Source organism: Hypomesus nipponensis, chromosome 19 (assembly GCF_054491055.1).
Source record: "Hypomesus nipponensis isolate SF chromosome 19, ASM5449105v1, whole genome shotgun sequence".
In the NCBI taxonomy this organism is placed as follows: Eukaryota; Metazoa; Chordata; class Actinopteri; order Osmeriformes; family Osmeridae; genus Hypomesus; species Hypomesus nipponensis.
Genome location: NC_140379.1, coordinates 6696710 through 6713169, shown reverse-complemented (window position 1 = coordinate 6713169; position 16460 = coordinate 6696710). Strand labels below are relative to the sequence as shown.

The following is a 16460-nucleotide window of genomic DNA, read 5'->3' as shown; positions in this document are numbered from 1 at the left end:
ATTTACGTCTATAGATAGCAAAGAACTGTAGTCTTAACGTCAGGACACACAAGATGGCTGCGCAAGGGCTAAAGCCAATCCGCGGAGGTTTTACTTCTATGACTGTAGTCTTTGAGTCTCAGGATACTGTGTTGACAGGAGAGGGAGATAGTGGGAGAACTACTTTCAGCTGTCAAGTATGTGGCGCTCTCTGGTGGCCTATCATCACATTCCATTCAGACTAGTATTGACGTGGAACCGTGGTCGTTTCTACGAAGAACATCTGGCACAAAATACATGGAGCCATTCAAATACTTTACGTAATGGAACTTGTGTTGAAGTACAGACGAAAATATTAGCTTAAAATGACGCCTTACTCGTCAAATAATCGGTTTGGTCCTTTTTAAAAGGTAGGCTACACATTCATAAATATAGTTTACAACAGGCATTTGGCTCATTATGAAGTAAATAACTTAGCTAGTGTAAACCTCAAATATGTCAACCAGAACTTCCATTGTTAACATGAAGCACACGAAAGGCCATAGGATATGCATAAATCTGTTTATTCGTCTTCAGACAGAAAAGCCTTCAAACACGCATTTCCAATACAGCACTGCCGTTTAGAAACTGATGACGACTTCGATTTTAGGGGGTTAAAATAAGTAGGCCTACACATGTTCAAAAGTCTACAGGGCAACATGTGAAGTAGAAAAAAAAAATCTATACCTTTACCGAATTCACAGCGTATAGAGCCGACAAGTTTCAGCAAGAAAATTATTCCTGTCGAGTTCAGCTATTTCCACAGCATCCATTATTTACAGATCACACCAATAAACTAATTAAGGGTAGGCTTATAATATTCAAAACAAATTAAAATGAGTAAAGTACAAGAGATTATTTAATTAAATTAAAACCGTAAATTCCTGCTCTGCATCACATATATATTATGAACTATAAGACAAGAGTTTACACAGTAAATAGAAAAATGTAGATAACCAAATAAGTAAAAACATAAAAATTGAATCAAATTAAATTTGACAACACATAAATGTGGTCAAACAAGAAATTATGACTTTTGCACCCAACCTCTGGACTCCAATAACATTCCAATGTCCCATAATAACCAGTCCTAAACACACTAACAAGTGGTCATCAATCTACAGACAAAATTGTGGCCATACATACATTACAGCCCAACTCTCATCAATGCAGATTCTTATTCTCTGGCTCTTATTCAACTATCGTTGAAAGGGTATCATAACCAACCCCAATGCATGTGCGAGGATCTAAAGAAATCAAAAAGCTCTTTGATTGCATTGCAGCCTATAGTGTTACTAGACATCCAGTTGTCGTAGTTGCTTTACATTTACAGATAAATACTCTTTAGTTCTGAAGCCATCTGAGCAGATGCCTACAATGCTTATAAAGCTGAGCAAGTGTTGAGTTAAAAATGGAGTCCATCCACCTGGTTCAGAGCGCCAATTAGCATGATCAGCTGAGGTGCATTCTGTGGCATGGTATTCTGCTCTGCGCCTCCCTCTAGTGGCTTTTTGGCAGGACTGCATGCTCAGCTTAGGGGTGGGTTGTCATCTTTGCTGAAGGGCTGTGTGGTTCCTGGCTTTACCCAGGACAGTCCTGACACCTGCAGGCCCTTGTGGTGATCTTCAGGCCGTCTCTAGGGCAACAAAGACACATTACACACTGGCTGGCACCATGGAAACAGCTCACAAATCCCAACCAATCAAAACCTTGCTGGCTCACGCCAACCCTTCTGGGAGCCAGAAGGGAAACTGACACCTAGTCTAGGAAGGAGTCCCACAGGTCCAGGTTTAAAAAGGTGTTGGGGTTTTTACTTGCTGTGCCTGTTTTGTATGCTCACTTTGTGTGTGAACATCCGGTCCTTTGCCTCGTCATGGACAGCTGGGTTCCATGGTGAGAAGCTGGGAAAACAACACAAAAGAACACAGACCATCACACAAACACTTTTTTGGTGCTTTAAAAAAAAACAATTTTACAAGTTTCTTATTGTCATCACACTTATGTTTACAGGGTTGTGCATTTCCAGTGCTCTGTGGCCAGTGTCATAAGGCACGGGGAACATTCAACAACCTTATTGCATACGGATCGTCAATCTTCGGCTGGTCGAAGAGGTGACTGTTGCATAGTTTCACACTGTCTACCACCTTGCTTTTGAACAGCTGCACATCTTTGTCATACCTAAGAGCACATTCAAGAGTGTTAATAAACAACCCGAGTTCAGCCCCTGAGCACAAAGGGGATGAACAGCCAGGGACTCACAGCACAGCAGCCTCTGGGTTAAGTGGCTCCAGGGTGCTGATCTTGTAGAATACTGTGCGTGCGTACATCAGGACTTGCCAGATGTGGTTGTGATTGCGTCTACAGGAAGAGAGACATATAAATTAACAACTTAAAAAATAAAAATAAAATAAAAACATTGTGTTGTTGTTGAAATACAGGAAATTCAAAAAGATGATCCCTTCAAAACAACAGCAATGTAGAGCAAAACTACTGTCCCACGTGTGCTACAGCATTTGGTGAGAAACTGCAGGTATTTCCATGTGCAAAGCTGATGTGGGCCAGAGGCCCCCCAGCTCCCAGGGAGCGCCTAGGGGCTGTGTCCAGCTGAGCAAACAGGCCAGGAGCACGGCAGAGCAAAGTGGGAGCCACAGTAAACACTGGGCCTTTGTGAGATACACATGACAGTCATAACTCATGACTCATACAGCCACACCTCTCAGGGAAAGACACTGTACCACTCACTTCTCTATGTATGTCAGTACAGGGTCAATGTGATGCCTTGTTAAGATACGTTCAGAGCAGACATTTCTCATTGACAGCGTATAACAAAATGCACAATGACACCTTGTCACATTGTAATTTGCACTACTTGTATCTTTTGTACCATTAGTATTTTTTTATTGTAAATAATGGCTACTTTATATTTTATTTGATATACATTTTGTTTTAAAAATACAAATCCCCTTAGTGTTAGACTTTGAACCTTTAGTATAGTAAGACCACGTATTTAAGTTTTAAGATTCCTATACATTTAATCTATGCACCTTCTTGCCAAAGTAAATTCCTTGTCTGTGCAAACTTTCATGGCAATTAAAACCCTTTCTGATTCTGATGAGCTATGCACTGGGGGCTATGTGCTGGGATGGAGGAAACGTCTTCACTGATGGAAAATCTCTCAATTGCCTTCATTCACAACACATTCCAAGTGTCAAATTTAGAAACCATATGGGCCAGACCTCCACTTGTTGAAGGCTCTCCTGACGTCGAGCTCTCCTGACACTGGGTCCACTAGGGGGTGGAACACTGGGATGTCGAAGACAACTCTCTAAAATACAGAAATAAGTCATCATCATCATTCAAAACATACAGAGGTTCTCTGACAACAACTCCATGGTCCGGTTTCCTCCTCAATGCATGACCTCCTTCAAAAACCGGCAGCAAAATAGAGACCTTGTGTGTTTATTTAGTGTTAATAATGTTTATCTAATAACGTATTCATTTAGCGGATTTCATATTTGTATTTAAATTTCAAAGCGATGTCCAGATGGAGATTTGGACCTGCAGCCTTCTGCTCTGCAATCAATTGTTCCTACCACTGAGCTGACACGTTCAGCTCCATTGATAAACATACTGTGACTGAGTAAGAGCATACTCACAGGACACTCCCCGTCAGGGTAGTTGTCTGGGATGTACACAGTGAATTTGAAGACACCGTCCTGGTACAAGCCATGTCTGATGAATATGACCCCAAACCACACTGGAGACAAGGAGGATGAACAATGAATCTGAATGCTTTCCTTTTATTCTTCCATTCCTACGGGACATAAGCCATTTGCCGTCTTATGTATAGGCCTACATAGGAGAGGAGGTTCTTACTCAGTGCTGATTTGTAGGATGGCTGTACATAGATTCCTGGGAGTTTCTGCTTGATCACTAGCGTGCTGCAAACCACAGAAAAACACATGGGCAAAGTCACATTGATTGTGGAAAATGTGGGTCATGCACCCATTCTGATTGGGGGGGGGCTGTACTTACAACTCAGCCAGCAGCGAGTACTCCAGGTAGAAGGGGCCATAGGAGGCATGTGTGCCGTTGGCTGCCTGGACTGAGGCGACAGGGGAGGCTGGCTTGGTGATGGGGACCGCGTTCTTCGGGATGGCGGGCAGCTGCTTCTTTCCAAAGGGCGGCCGGGCGGGGCTGGCTCTCTGCTCGCCCTGACCACTCTGCTCCTCGCTATCAGATCTCTGAACAGACACACACAGAGCAACAGACAGTCTGTTATTTGGCATCAGCCGGTCCAACACAAACCTGAAACATTTTTGCAAAGGGGGGGGGGGGGAAGGGGGGAGGAACAAGTCAACTATTACATCCGAGCTGGTAGCTGCAGGTGCCTTAGAACATTATTGGATAACCAGGTAGGCTATGCAAAACGAAACCTAGTAATGCTCAACCCCTGATCCACGTTCAGAAACCTGCTATAAGACACCATCAGTATGACAGCAGAAACTGTCCGAGGCAACGACCATATGCTGCGACTTCTCAGGTTTCAGTGACCGTCTGGGATCTCTTTCCTCCCTTCACAGACGTTGGATCATGCCTGGGACAGCCAGCACTCTAAAATACACTTCACATCCTATTCGCCGGCCCCTGCAAAGCAGGTTGGGATGATTCACAGCAGAATAGAAGCCAGGAATGCATCACAGGACTACTAAGCATGTCCCCATATGACTAATGCAACTACAGCAGGAATGCAAGACCTTAAAGCAAAACATGTACCACTATGCTTTGCAGTTACTGGGTACAATGAGCATACAGTAGCTCTTCGTAGAGAACTGGGCAGGGAGTACTCACACCCATGCTAATTGCAGAGCCGTTGCTCCGCTTAAACATTTTTTTGAGACACACCTTCTTTTGAGTAGTGGAAAATACCAGGAATGTGTTTACAGCCATATAGGCAGGTAGTACCTTACTAGCATTGATTAAGCAATCTTCATAACCTTAACAGGCCATTTAAGTACAAGGTTAGCCAGTCAGCTCCTATTTATGTAATGTTCAGTAGCGAGACAGAGGAGGTCAGACAGTTCAGTTATGTACAGGTAGGCTTTGTCAGTTAGATGAAGAATAGCAGAGTGATTAGTTATAGTAGACACAGCACAGACCGATACTCAACCAGTTTCCAGATCCACTGACAGGTCTGATTTAAATGTCCCTTGGCTGGTAAGACCTAAATAATTCCCACAACTTTGTTAGCTAAAGCAGGGGCTTTTCTTTAACCACAGCTCAACTATATCCTTTAAGGCCAAATCATTTTAAGGCCAAATCACAAGCTATTGGGATCTAGCACACATGGTTGCTAACAGGTCCATAGCTGGTGGCCGTTCCTGATAGGAACATGCCACAAGCTGCTTCTACACCAGTTCTGCATGTGATCATCTCACAGTCACAAGTCTGACTCCCCCCTGTGATCTCCTAAATGTAATGGTATACTAAACCATAACTCTCATCAGTATGATTATAATACTGGCTGTCACTGGCTGTGAATGGTTGAAAAGGCCCAAAGAGGCCATGAAATCACACCACCCCCTTAATGTTAAGGCTACACATCAGTACAAAAATTCCAGTCCTCCAAGATTCCTAGGAAACTTAAGACAAATAATAGGTTTAAAACAGCTATACACTTCATCAATCCACACTGAGGTTGTGTAACTCATTCCAAACAAGCAGTGAAAATGGGTTGTAACAAAGCCACTCATGGAATGAGCACAGGTGTCATTTTACCTTACGACCGGGATTGGTAGACATGCTCCAAAATGGATTTAGGTTCATTACTCATCAAAGTCCAAATTGGTGTCCGTCTATGTCGGGCCCACGAAAAGCGTTACCTCTGCCATCCGTTGTCGTTTCTGCTGGTTAGATTGGGAGAACAAATGATTGGATAAGTGAAACACACACGCACACACACACACACACACACACAATGTGTAACCTGAGGCTGACGGACAGCTGGCTAGCTAGTCTGCCGTTTCATCATGTGCAGATTCTGATGTAAAACTGCCAATCTGCCAGTTACAGGACAGTATGCCATAATTTCATTAGCTAGTTTGGAAAGGTTTGCATCTAGGGCTCTCAAGTCTCACCTGATCGGCGTGAGACGCATATAAACCATTTCACACGCCAAACTTTTGATTAAACGTAAGCCCTATGGCAACCTTGAAACTAGTAATGGCCATGGTATGGAATTTCTCAGCCAGATAATCGTAAACTACCTCAGCAGCATTGCAACAGCTCAAACCAAAACAGACATAGCGTGGAATTTAACATTAAATTGACTTTTGCCATCTTGGGCACAGACAAATATACTGCTATGCAAATAGTCCGCAAGCTTCAAAGTAACATAAGCTAGCTAGCCTAGCTGACAAGCAAAACAACATTGACATTAGCTAGCACCACCCAGTCGGTTGTGTTGACGACTGCAGTTAGCGCAAGTTAGCTATCAAGCTACATACACTAGCTAGCTTAGGTAGCTTGACGTTAGTAGCTCAACAACGTTAGTATAGCTTAGTACCTAGGACAAAAGTTAACGTAACACCCTGCCTGACAATTAAAACATTGCTGCGAGAAAAAGACAGCTGTTGTGTGGCAAAACATTGCATTCCTAGCTAGCTAAATTATGCTAACGTTAGCTAGCTGGCTGTAAACTTACCTTGTTTGACAGCGCAGCGGCCAGCAAATAAAATCAGGTCTTATTTTTTGATGAGCTGTTAAGACTAGATGTCTGCAGCCCAACTTGATAAAATGATTAATCAGTTAAGTATAGTCACTGTCAGAAACAACAGATCTGGTTACAGGGACACCGACATTCTTTGAATATCGGTCAGCTGTTTAGATAGAATCTACCGAAGATTGCTAGTAGCTTGCTAGGCTAGCTAGTAAGTAATCTCTTACGAACAACAAATGCCGAACCACCAGGATTCAATCTAACATGATGATGATGGGCGTTTCCTACGGTTCCAATTGGAGAATGATTCTTTGACTTTTCAAGTCTTGTTTTAAAGCACTAATAGGTCTATGTTTAAGCCTCGTTTCAGGGTTATAAACTAGGATCAAGATAATATTTCCTGGTTATAAACAATGTCAAATATTAGATAATATGCGTTTTTTATAGATATACTGAATGGCTTCCACTGGCTCAGTTATTTAATTATTTAAGTTTAATTTGTATTAGTCATATGGAATAATGTTATAAGAGCAAACTCGTACAGCTCCAGTCCATTAAGGGGAATGCATCATCAGCCTTTCGTTTGTTTCACATTATTGCTTTATGGTGAACCATGCTTCAGTGGCCTTGATATTTGTTGATTGATTGATTTCTTGACAAAAACGCTTGATTATCATTCTGGAGAAAAACTAATTTAATGCATCACTGATTGAATTAATTGAAGGAAATGGCAGGTCCGAGTTTCAGAGGAAATACAAATGACTGACTTAATTATTATCATCTGTGTTCTGTTTTGTCCCACGTACACTCCACTGAGAAAGGTAATTAACGTCCAGTTTCTTGATTGAAGCAGTCAACAATGCAAGGTCACTGACTCTTTTGACACAAACAAATCAAAGATCAACACAAACAAGTTTGTGACAACCTTGCCTTCATTGACATTGAGATAAGTCAGTCATGTCCCTGAATACCTTCAGTCGTTTTTTTTCTTATCAATTAATGTGACCTTCCATGGTCAGCCACATACATTTCAGTATTAATTGATAGAAGATTGGATTTACATTTTTAATTACAAAAGCACTTATTGAAGCTAAACAATCATAATCCTGGTGAAAATGTTCAGGCTGATTTTCTAAATGAAAAGGTGAAGTTATAAGGTCACTGTCACTGTGAGCCCATCAAGCAGCTCAAACAAATGTGTTTATTCTGATACAACATGCCAGTAAGGTGTCCTGTTCCATCTTCACTATTGTCTCATCAATCACTGGCCTTTCAGAAAAGCCTACATTTTAACAATTAAACTAACTTTGATAACTTGATAAACTAAATTGACGTTTTCTTTTTGTCCCCCTAAAGGTCAGGGACCACGAGGCCTAACTGTAAAATTTGGAAACTTCACGCTGTTCATCATACACATATTAGGACACCTCAAATTGTGTATCTTCAATTAACTTGTACCCAGATGTGCTCAATGTGCATATAGTTAGCTTTAGTTTGTTTGGAGACACACAGTATATCTGTGTTTTCCTCAAAAATTCATTGCAAATATATGTACAGTACATCCTGCAAACAAAGTGGGCTACAGCGGGACCCTGAATTTGAACTCTGGGTGAAGTATGTTCCGTATTTATATCTACTGTCAGTCTATTCCTCCAGAGAGTTTGAAACCAGCCGATTCAGATCTGCAATTTTGTTTAAATGACAGTTAAGAATTGCAATTGGCAGCCCCCGGTGAAATCTGCTATGACAGCACAGACATAAAAAAGTGAGGACGGATGACTCCGCGTCCAGATAATAAGTAATAACAATGTTAGTTTGAATAAGAAAAGCCAGAGATGGATTCAAATGCAATATTCATTTTAGGAATATGAGCAACTGGGGAGTGAAAAGGCAAAAAAAGACTCCTTCAAATCCTTCATATAGCAATAGTCTTGTCTTATCCCTCAGGCTATGGCCTGGCCAACACCTCAATGCAGCAATTATTTGCTGTAATGACTGCAGTTCAAATAAGCCTGCAGATTTTATTAAACCAAATGAGAGAATCATCTGTGTATTATCACCTTGTGATTGACAGTGACAAGTGTTGGGCAGGCTCGGATGTGAGCATGATGAAGAAGCTCCTGGCAAAGCTCTCGATAATGTTACTGCTGATAAAGTCACCCAGCAAACCTCAACCAGCAAACGGAAGGGAGAAAGCCCCACGCATATTAATTCCAATTGTCAGATCCCTCCAGCAGGGAGAGCAGCGAGGAGGGTAATCTGGAGTGCAACCCCTGATACCCTACACTTCCTGACTGGCATTTTACACAACTAATGAAAAAGAAATCCATTGTGCTGATCATGTGCATAGATTTCACTATATAATAATAATGAAATAGAAATATTCATAATAAAAGTAAAGGTCACTCTCTGAAACTGCTAAGCTTCCTAAGCTGCAACCTTTACACGAGCAGTTGTCTGGCTCGGCTGATAAAATGGGAAAAGGGAGAGGCATGTCAATGTTTTAACCCTGCAGGGCCAAGAAAGGGACGCAGCAAACCAATAGCCCAACATGGCTGTGTGAGGGAGAGTGTTATAGTCTCTCCCCTCGGCAAGACAGTATTGATGTCCAATTTAACTCAGAACAACTAGACAGATGTCCACTGACACAGAGAGACACAATTATAGTTTCGGACTTGTTTTTACCAATGCCAACAAAAGGGTTGTGGAGGTCAGTTTTGGATGCACATCTTTTGTTTCCGTGTGAACAGTAACAGGTCAAAGACACTGTCCAGAATTAATCTAGTCCAGTCAATGTATTATGGAACACGTTCTAATCTCCTCACCATCTCCTTTCCTCACTAGACAACAGACCTTCCTTTTTTACCTGGTCACCTGGGCTTACACATGCAGAGGAGCGCAGAGCAGAGCATGGGGGTGGAGGGAGACAGCCCTGTAACTCGGAATGACATCCACAGCATTATTGCCTGCTCCGACTCCACCATGAGCCCTGTCTGCATAAGCATCAACACACTGGCATTTATTAGTGCCATGCACTAAGTACAGGCCATGTTATTGGATTTGAATATCAGCTCCCAGCCACATTCCCTAGCCATGGAAATATATTAAGATGAAGCAATCTCATTTAATAACACCCAAACTAATAAAAGGAAAGCGGATTGGAAATTAAATTTATGAATATTGCCCGGCTGCAGAAGTCACCAAAAAGCCTGGCTTGGTCTGATCTCAATGCAGACATTCTCTGTGCTCCCTATAAGCCCAGCCACAAAAAATATTTGCGATTCACTCTGGGCATTACATTAGGGAGATTGTCTCTGAGGAATCTGAAGAAGGTCCTACTCTCACTGGTGATGAGAGAGCTGTTGATTGTTTTGCACTTGAAGGAAATATGTTGATATCTCAATGGAGAGGAGCGTTCCTATTCTTAGACAGTACCATTGTGTGTATTCATGTGCTGTTCATTTACATGTTATTTAAATATATTGCAGCCCTTTTGCCTAAAAATGTGACTTAAGTCAACGTCATCTTGTGTGTATTTTAAGTCAGCGTGTAACCTGTATTTGAATCAAAGCGTTGTCCATGGACTCACACGGTCAATGCATGCTGCGTGAATGTCACGCAGAAATTGACCGACATGTGTTTGTGTGGTTGCGCAGGACTGCCAAGACTGCCAGTCCGTGTGCGTAATTGTTGGGTCCCGGTGGAGCCGTGACTGTCACTTATTGAACGGTGAGTCCATACTGCCAAGCTTCGATCGATCTTAACGTATATCTTACTCGGCACTTCCCAAACCTTCATCAACATATGCCACTGCTCCATTGATTAGCACACAAGTCGGCGTGAGCAACTCTCTTTAGATATATTTGTATTTATGGTTGTGTGGATCACATAGCAACCCATTAGTGTGATTACCTTTGAGGGTCGGCTCAACAACAGATGTCCAAGGACACGTTATTCAATTTTACCTTGCAAATGATGATGCCGCCACCAACAACGGTGTGTCCGAATGATCCACAGGCAGTCAAAGGTTGAGACAGAGAAAAGGGGGAGTCGCAAAACGTGTACTCAATCCTGGAATGCACAGCTGGGTATCATCTCTGAAAACTCGGCTTGAATCACTGGAGGGCGCCCTAAGACAAGGATAGGTAGGTCTATGCAAAAATAGTCAGGGTTTTTAAAACATAGATTGGAAGCATCACCTTCATTGACACCATGTAGGGTATAGTTTAAAAGGAGATTAGTTTGACACAGTAGATAACTGTCAACTAAGTGTAGATACAGCAGGTTACTAGGGCCGATGCGGCGTTCTTATTATAGCCTAATTCAATTATATTATCACCACTACATTTTACAAATTTATAAGCACGGTCCTTTGTCTGATGCTTTGTCGAATTTAATAGTAAGCTGCTCTCATAGGCTATAGGGATAAACATAAGGCCCAAACACGAGGCACGCTAAGCTCCTATGGTAAAATGTCAATGTAGTGCATTGTTGCACTAGCAAGTATCAAATCCTTTGATTTATCAATCATACTATCGGTTGATTGATCGTACTTGCAAAGAAGAGGGACATAGGCCTCTATAGCCTAAACCATTAACATTTGTATTTTACTTCTTTATAACATTTTAGATAGCCAACATAATTTATGTGCGTTCAAACAATAAATAAAAGCTTCGATGTTTATTTAAAAAACATTACTCATATTAAGGAACACGGAAAAATCACACTTTAGCACAAAAACACATGGTTTCTCTTAGATGTATTTTTCTTTTTGAATTTTCAAAATATCTTACCTGAATCAATACAGCCCTATCAAATAAAAGTGTATTAACTGTGTCTTTAAGTCTATGCTTGTATTTCTTATCTACAAACGTATTCAAATTAGTTAAGTGAGAACGCAAGATGTCATTTAAAAAGTTTAAGTGAAACAATTTGCATAGGGGGTGGAAATAAAATGCTAATTCATTTCTCACTAAGCTTGACAATCATTGTCATCCATTTTGGTTTCTGATTGTTTTCCACATGGATGCGTTCATTCATTAAAGGCAAATTATAAACATAAAGAATATTTCAGTATTAATATTTCTGCTTTTTGTTAAAGCTCAATCAACCATAATGTCCTAATTTTTTCTCTGTGAACCTCATTTCTCATTATCTCACTACTCAAGAAATGTATGTCCCAAAAGGGATTTATTTCATTTATCGGGATTATTGAATTAAATTAAACTAGACACTTACCGCAGGCGTAACAGGACTACCCTACATCCACTTAAAGGTAGGCCAACTCTTGAGTATGAGGCAAACGCATTAGGCAGCAAATGCTTTTCATTCGTACAGTCTACTACATAATTCATTCATTAAGAAAGAACGTCAAAGTGCCTTAGGTAAACGGAAAAGGTCATGTGTTGAAAGGATCTTTGGTAATTACTTTACAACCGTGTTTACACGACAGACGACATGTGCACTGTTTGTGTGTAAGTGCAATTTATGGAAAGACAAATGGAGCACATGCATGTGCCTTGATTTCAGACCAAAAAATCCCTTTGACACAATCAAAAAGACAGAATAACTTCTGCATTATTTTCAGATAAATATATTACCACAGAAAATGTTAGGCTCCAGCTGCACTATTTTCTTTCATAAATGTACTACCTTTTATCTTCACGGGATACGTTCGATGTTTACCACCAAATTATAGGGCACTATCATTAGGACGACGAAGATTTGACACGATAACTAATACTGTACTGTAACTTCTTATGCTGAGTTTGTCTTTATACAAATGGACAGATGCTGATGTTTATGAGATGAGTTTCTCCAACAGCTCTTCTGTTATGTCCAGAAACACCAGCAGATGGCAGGCTTTCTCCACTGATGGATCACCTGGCTCTGCGTTGAACTCCCATGCCCCGGCCGCTGTAATGTTGGTTTCCCAAACCTCGCTGCTCTCGCCTGTGAAATGCATTCCCATTAAAACGTTTTTAAAAGCCAACACCAGTGCTATAACGATCATCTCCCTGAAGCCAGGCCCCCGCGCCTAGGATTGCGGCGGTGCCACACAGGCAGACATGTGGTGACTGCCACAAACAAAGGCATGGCACTCTCCTCCCCTCTCCACACGGTTACGGGCCGCCCGCGCCTGCCTGCCAGAGGCAATTACACCCACAGCCCAGTGTGAGGTCTAAGAGACCCCAATCACCACTAACAAGATCAAGGCTAACAGACTCCTCCATACTCTCCTTCCAACACCTCTCTCTCTGTATTTTTCACTGTCTCTCTCTCTTTCTCGCTCTCTCTCTTGGGCACATGCTGAAATTATCACACCTTTTGACTGCCTGTGGAAATCATACATCTTGGGTCACGTTGGTGTGTCACAGAAATAACTGCATACAGTGACTATTATGTTTCCAGAAATGGCATAGTGTCACCAGTGTCACAGAGAAAATAGCTGTGAAGCAGTGAGTAATACTGAGACAGCAGGAAAGTATTGCTTGGTCAGTCATCCATCCAAATCGACTGTTACTAGAAGGATGTAATTGATTGACTACCCGCTTCAGTCCATTAAAATCAAATGTGGCTAAATGTGTGAATAGGTGAATCATTGGCGAAGACAAGAGTTCTTGCCTCCCTGGCCAGTGACTGGATCCTGATCCATCTACATTAATAGACACCAACTGCTTCAACATGTGGTGTTATAAAAGCTCAAGACAGAACCACATGCCCCTGATGTTTAATTAGTGGATACTGTAGATGAGGGTGGCACCTTCACTCTGATAATTGTATCAAACATTTTAAAATACATTTTTATACGAGCTCAGTTTCCCTCATACAGTTTAGTTATGTGTTCTTAAACTCTTGTTAACCCGGAAGATCTTTCCAGTGGAAAACACCCACACAGGACTCCTCTTAAAACTGTGGAGCCACCCATTAAACATCCCACGACCATCTGAACTCAGTAAAAAGGTCATCTCACATTGAACAGGTCGCTGGCTTAGTTGCACCTACATCTGTTCCCAGACACTCACCATTGCCAACACAAGCTTACATTTTACCCTTCTTATCTCATTTGGCTTGTGTGGCCTAGTGGTTGAGATGGAAACTAAAGCCTTGTACCCTATATTCTGCCCATGAATACCCATGAGGCCCTCGATCATGCAGCGTGCGGGCTGAGCAGGGATCACATGATGCGTCTTTTGAAACCTCGCTGGGAAACTGTCACTTCATGCCCCCACACTGAACGCCAATCTGGCAGCATGTTAAATAATTTGTGCTTCTTTACCGGGGTCATTGGATAGAGAAGCCAAGGCCTGAATAATTAATCTGGACACACAATCTGAGCAGCCTGCTTCTGTTTCCTCAAGGTTTTAGTGGGATTGTCTCCACAGATCTGCTCCCTTTTCATGCGCCTGCCGTCTAATTCATTTGGATGGCAACGATCGCAATAAAAGGCAGGCTGGTGGTGGAGTGTGTCCTGAGCATGACCCGGCACATCCAGAAAAAGAACACACGCTCAGCCGCAGAATGTCTCTTCATTTCAAGTACAAAAATAAAACAAAGGCCCATTACCGCCGGGCTTTGTATAGCTACATAATTGCCTTTTATTATTCAGTGCACAATTGATACCCACAGTGTAGGTTGAAAGAAGTACAGTTGTTCGTGTGAGGCTCGAAATGAGATCCTTTATTGATGTTGCTGTGTCTCAGATCTGATGCTCACAAACACTGAGTGCTGCCTGCAACCTGAGCCTGATGGTTTGTCTGTCTCGTTGAATACTAATGTCATTTTGCATGGTGTTAGACAGGAAGCCTAGCAGTCTTACACAGCACAGAGTAAGTGGGGAGATGAGGCACGACGGGCTCCATGTCCAGCAGGGTTAACTACATTGTTTTGGCAGACTGGAGCCAAGGGCGTGTGATTCTTAAGTGTGCATTCCTTTAATACTTTCCCATCATCACAAAGCCCACTCGCTTTTGGCTGTCCGGCACTTGCTGATAGTTTTCCACATGTGCTCAAATTGTCACATTGACTTACACTCGAGTTTTATCATTCCATGGTTGTTTCTCAAAGCACTGGTGTCTGACGGAGGTCAGGACCTGATAATACCCATGCATGGTTGTCAGTCCCTGTGCCCTCTCATGAGACAGAAGCAGGGGGTTCAAGAAGCAAGGAGAATGGAAGAAGCAACACTGAGATATTGAGTCATTTAGAGAGATATAGTAAGGCATGAGAAATGACATCTAGCCCTTAATCATCTTCATGTCCACTGGGAGCCCCTGTACTTTTGTATATACTGCAGATAATGGTCTTCTCTCCCTTGGAGGAAAATCTTGCAGTGGAGCTCTGTGACAAATGCTTAAGTACGTCATTGAGACACAGTATTGCTAGATGTGGTGGTGTCTGGACCATTGTGCACTGAAAGCTATTGTGTTAAGATATGGCCTCTGTTGAATGTGGAAATGGCCAGATTACAGTGGAGTTGGCCCATGATGTGATACTGTCATAATGTACTTACTATGGCTAACAGTAGAGTCTGCTAGGAACACTGTGACTGCTCGGTTTGTGACAAGCATGGGTGATTGGCTGTTTAGTATTGGACCAGTCTGGATTGCATGGCATTTGTGTCTCAGTAGAGAAACCAACCAAGGCAAATCAACTCGTGAATGACAGTGTAGCTGTGGGCTTGGCAGGCTTTCTGATTCTGCTGGATCCAACCAGAAAATAAGTGGGAGAACACACGTCCTAAATGTCAGATAACCACCCCAGCGTGGAGCTGTCCAGTCCGATCAACACTTTTCTTCTTTCTCCTTGTCTTGCACTGATTTTGAGGACTTCCTGTTTGCTGGGAAACAGAAATGACTAATTATATAACAACCAATGGTGGCCTGGCCTATGGGTGAGCATGCAGTCCCACTGGACCAGGAATTCTAAAACTCTGGGGCAGCTAATTTAGCTTCAATCCTAAACAAGCAGAACGACAAGACAATGACTAGACTTTGTTTGTCTCCTATGCCAAATGGTTGGAGTGGTTTGGCAACAGAAAACGGCATGCTTTAAGCCATCCACTCTTCTAGCCTGTTTTTGGAAAATAAACTGGATGTGAAGTCCACAAAAATGCTTTTCTGTTTGGCTAACGATTCAGCACATTGTTTAGTTTTTTCTTCAGAATGCCATGGTTGAGATTAAGATAGGATCACAGTCTATTTCAACTGCTCCACTCTCCATCCAGTTGAGAAAAACCTGTCTCAATCACTGCCACCTCCCATGAGGCGTTCTCATGAAAACAAAGACAACAATTCCAAGAAAGATGTGCTGTGCCACCATTTATGAACGGTCAGTTGCATCCAGCAAGGCCTCACCTGTGGGATCAGCCATGGGCAGCGCGTGGGCATTGCTCCCGCTGAGGTGGGCACCGAGGATGTTGCCATAGTACCAGGGTTCCTGGGGATCGAAAAATAGCAATCTGTAGAGTCACGTGTCATTAGCTAGTTTGATATTTGGCCAGTAAGAGACATTAGTGGCAACACTCACCACTGCTGATGGACAACAACCATCAAAACACGGCTATACTCCCTTCTGCCTTTCGCCATCCAGTCATAAATACAGTGTGTATGGTAATCTGAGGAGGCATCTACTGCTAATGTGTGTGTTGGGGCTGCTTCACAGATGGCTGTGACCATGCACGCATATTTAGGTGCTCAGTTTTGTCGGAGAACGATAATGAAGA

At 42.3% G+C, this 16460-nt stretch overlaps 1 protein-coding gene and 1 long non-coding RNA gene across 4 annotated transcripts; one reads left to right on the top strand and one right to left on the bottom strand.

The window, feature by feature from the left end:
• Positions 1 to 523: 523 nt before the first annotated feature.
• Positions 524 to 10720, bottom strand: aktip (akt interacting protein). Of its 3 annotated transcripts, none has more exons than XM_084682367.1 (10): positions 10702 to 10720; positions 5797 to 5921; positions 4054 to 4262; positions 3895 to 3959; positions 3675 to 3775; positions 3255 to 3343; positions 2278 to 2376; positions 2089 to 2196; positions 1859 to 1919; positions 524 to 1654 (listed from the first exon to the last, which is right to left on the bottom strand). In XM_084682367.1, exons 2-10 carry the CDS (start codon positions 5842 to 5844, stop codon positions 1547 to 1549), a joined length of 888 nt encoding a protein of 295 aa, XP_084538493.1. In that variant the 5' UTR covers positions 5845 to 5921; positions 10702 to 10720; the 3' UTR covers positions 524 to 1546. The 3 variants fall into 3 exon arrangements, with proteins under 3 accessions (XP_084538493.1, XP_084538491.1, XP_084538492.1); XM_084682365.1 differs by lacking the exon at positions 10702 to 10720 and adding an exon at positions 6722 to 7022 and having other exon boundaries at positions 5797 to 5924; XM_084682366.1 differs by lacking the exon at positions 10702 to 10720 and adding an exon at positions 6722 to 7022.
• Positions 10289 to 12726, top strand: LOC146246720 (uncharacterized). Its single transcript, XR_014732260.1, has 3 exons — positions 10289 to 10465; positions 10754 to 10881; positions 12561 to 12726. It is a non-coding gene; the product is annotated as an uncharacterized LOC146246720 (long non-coding RNA).
• Positions 12727 to 16460: the final 3734 nt, after the last annotated feature.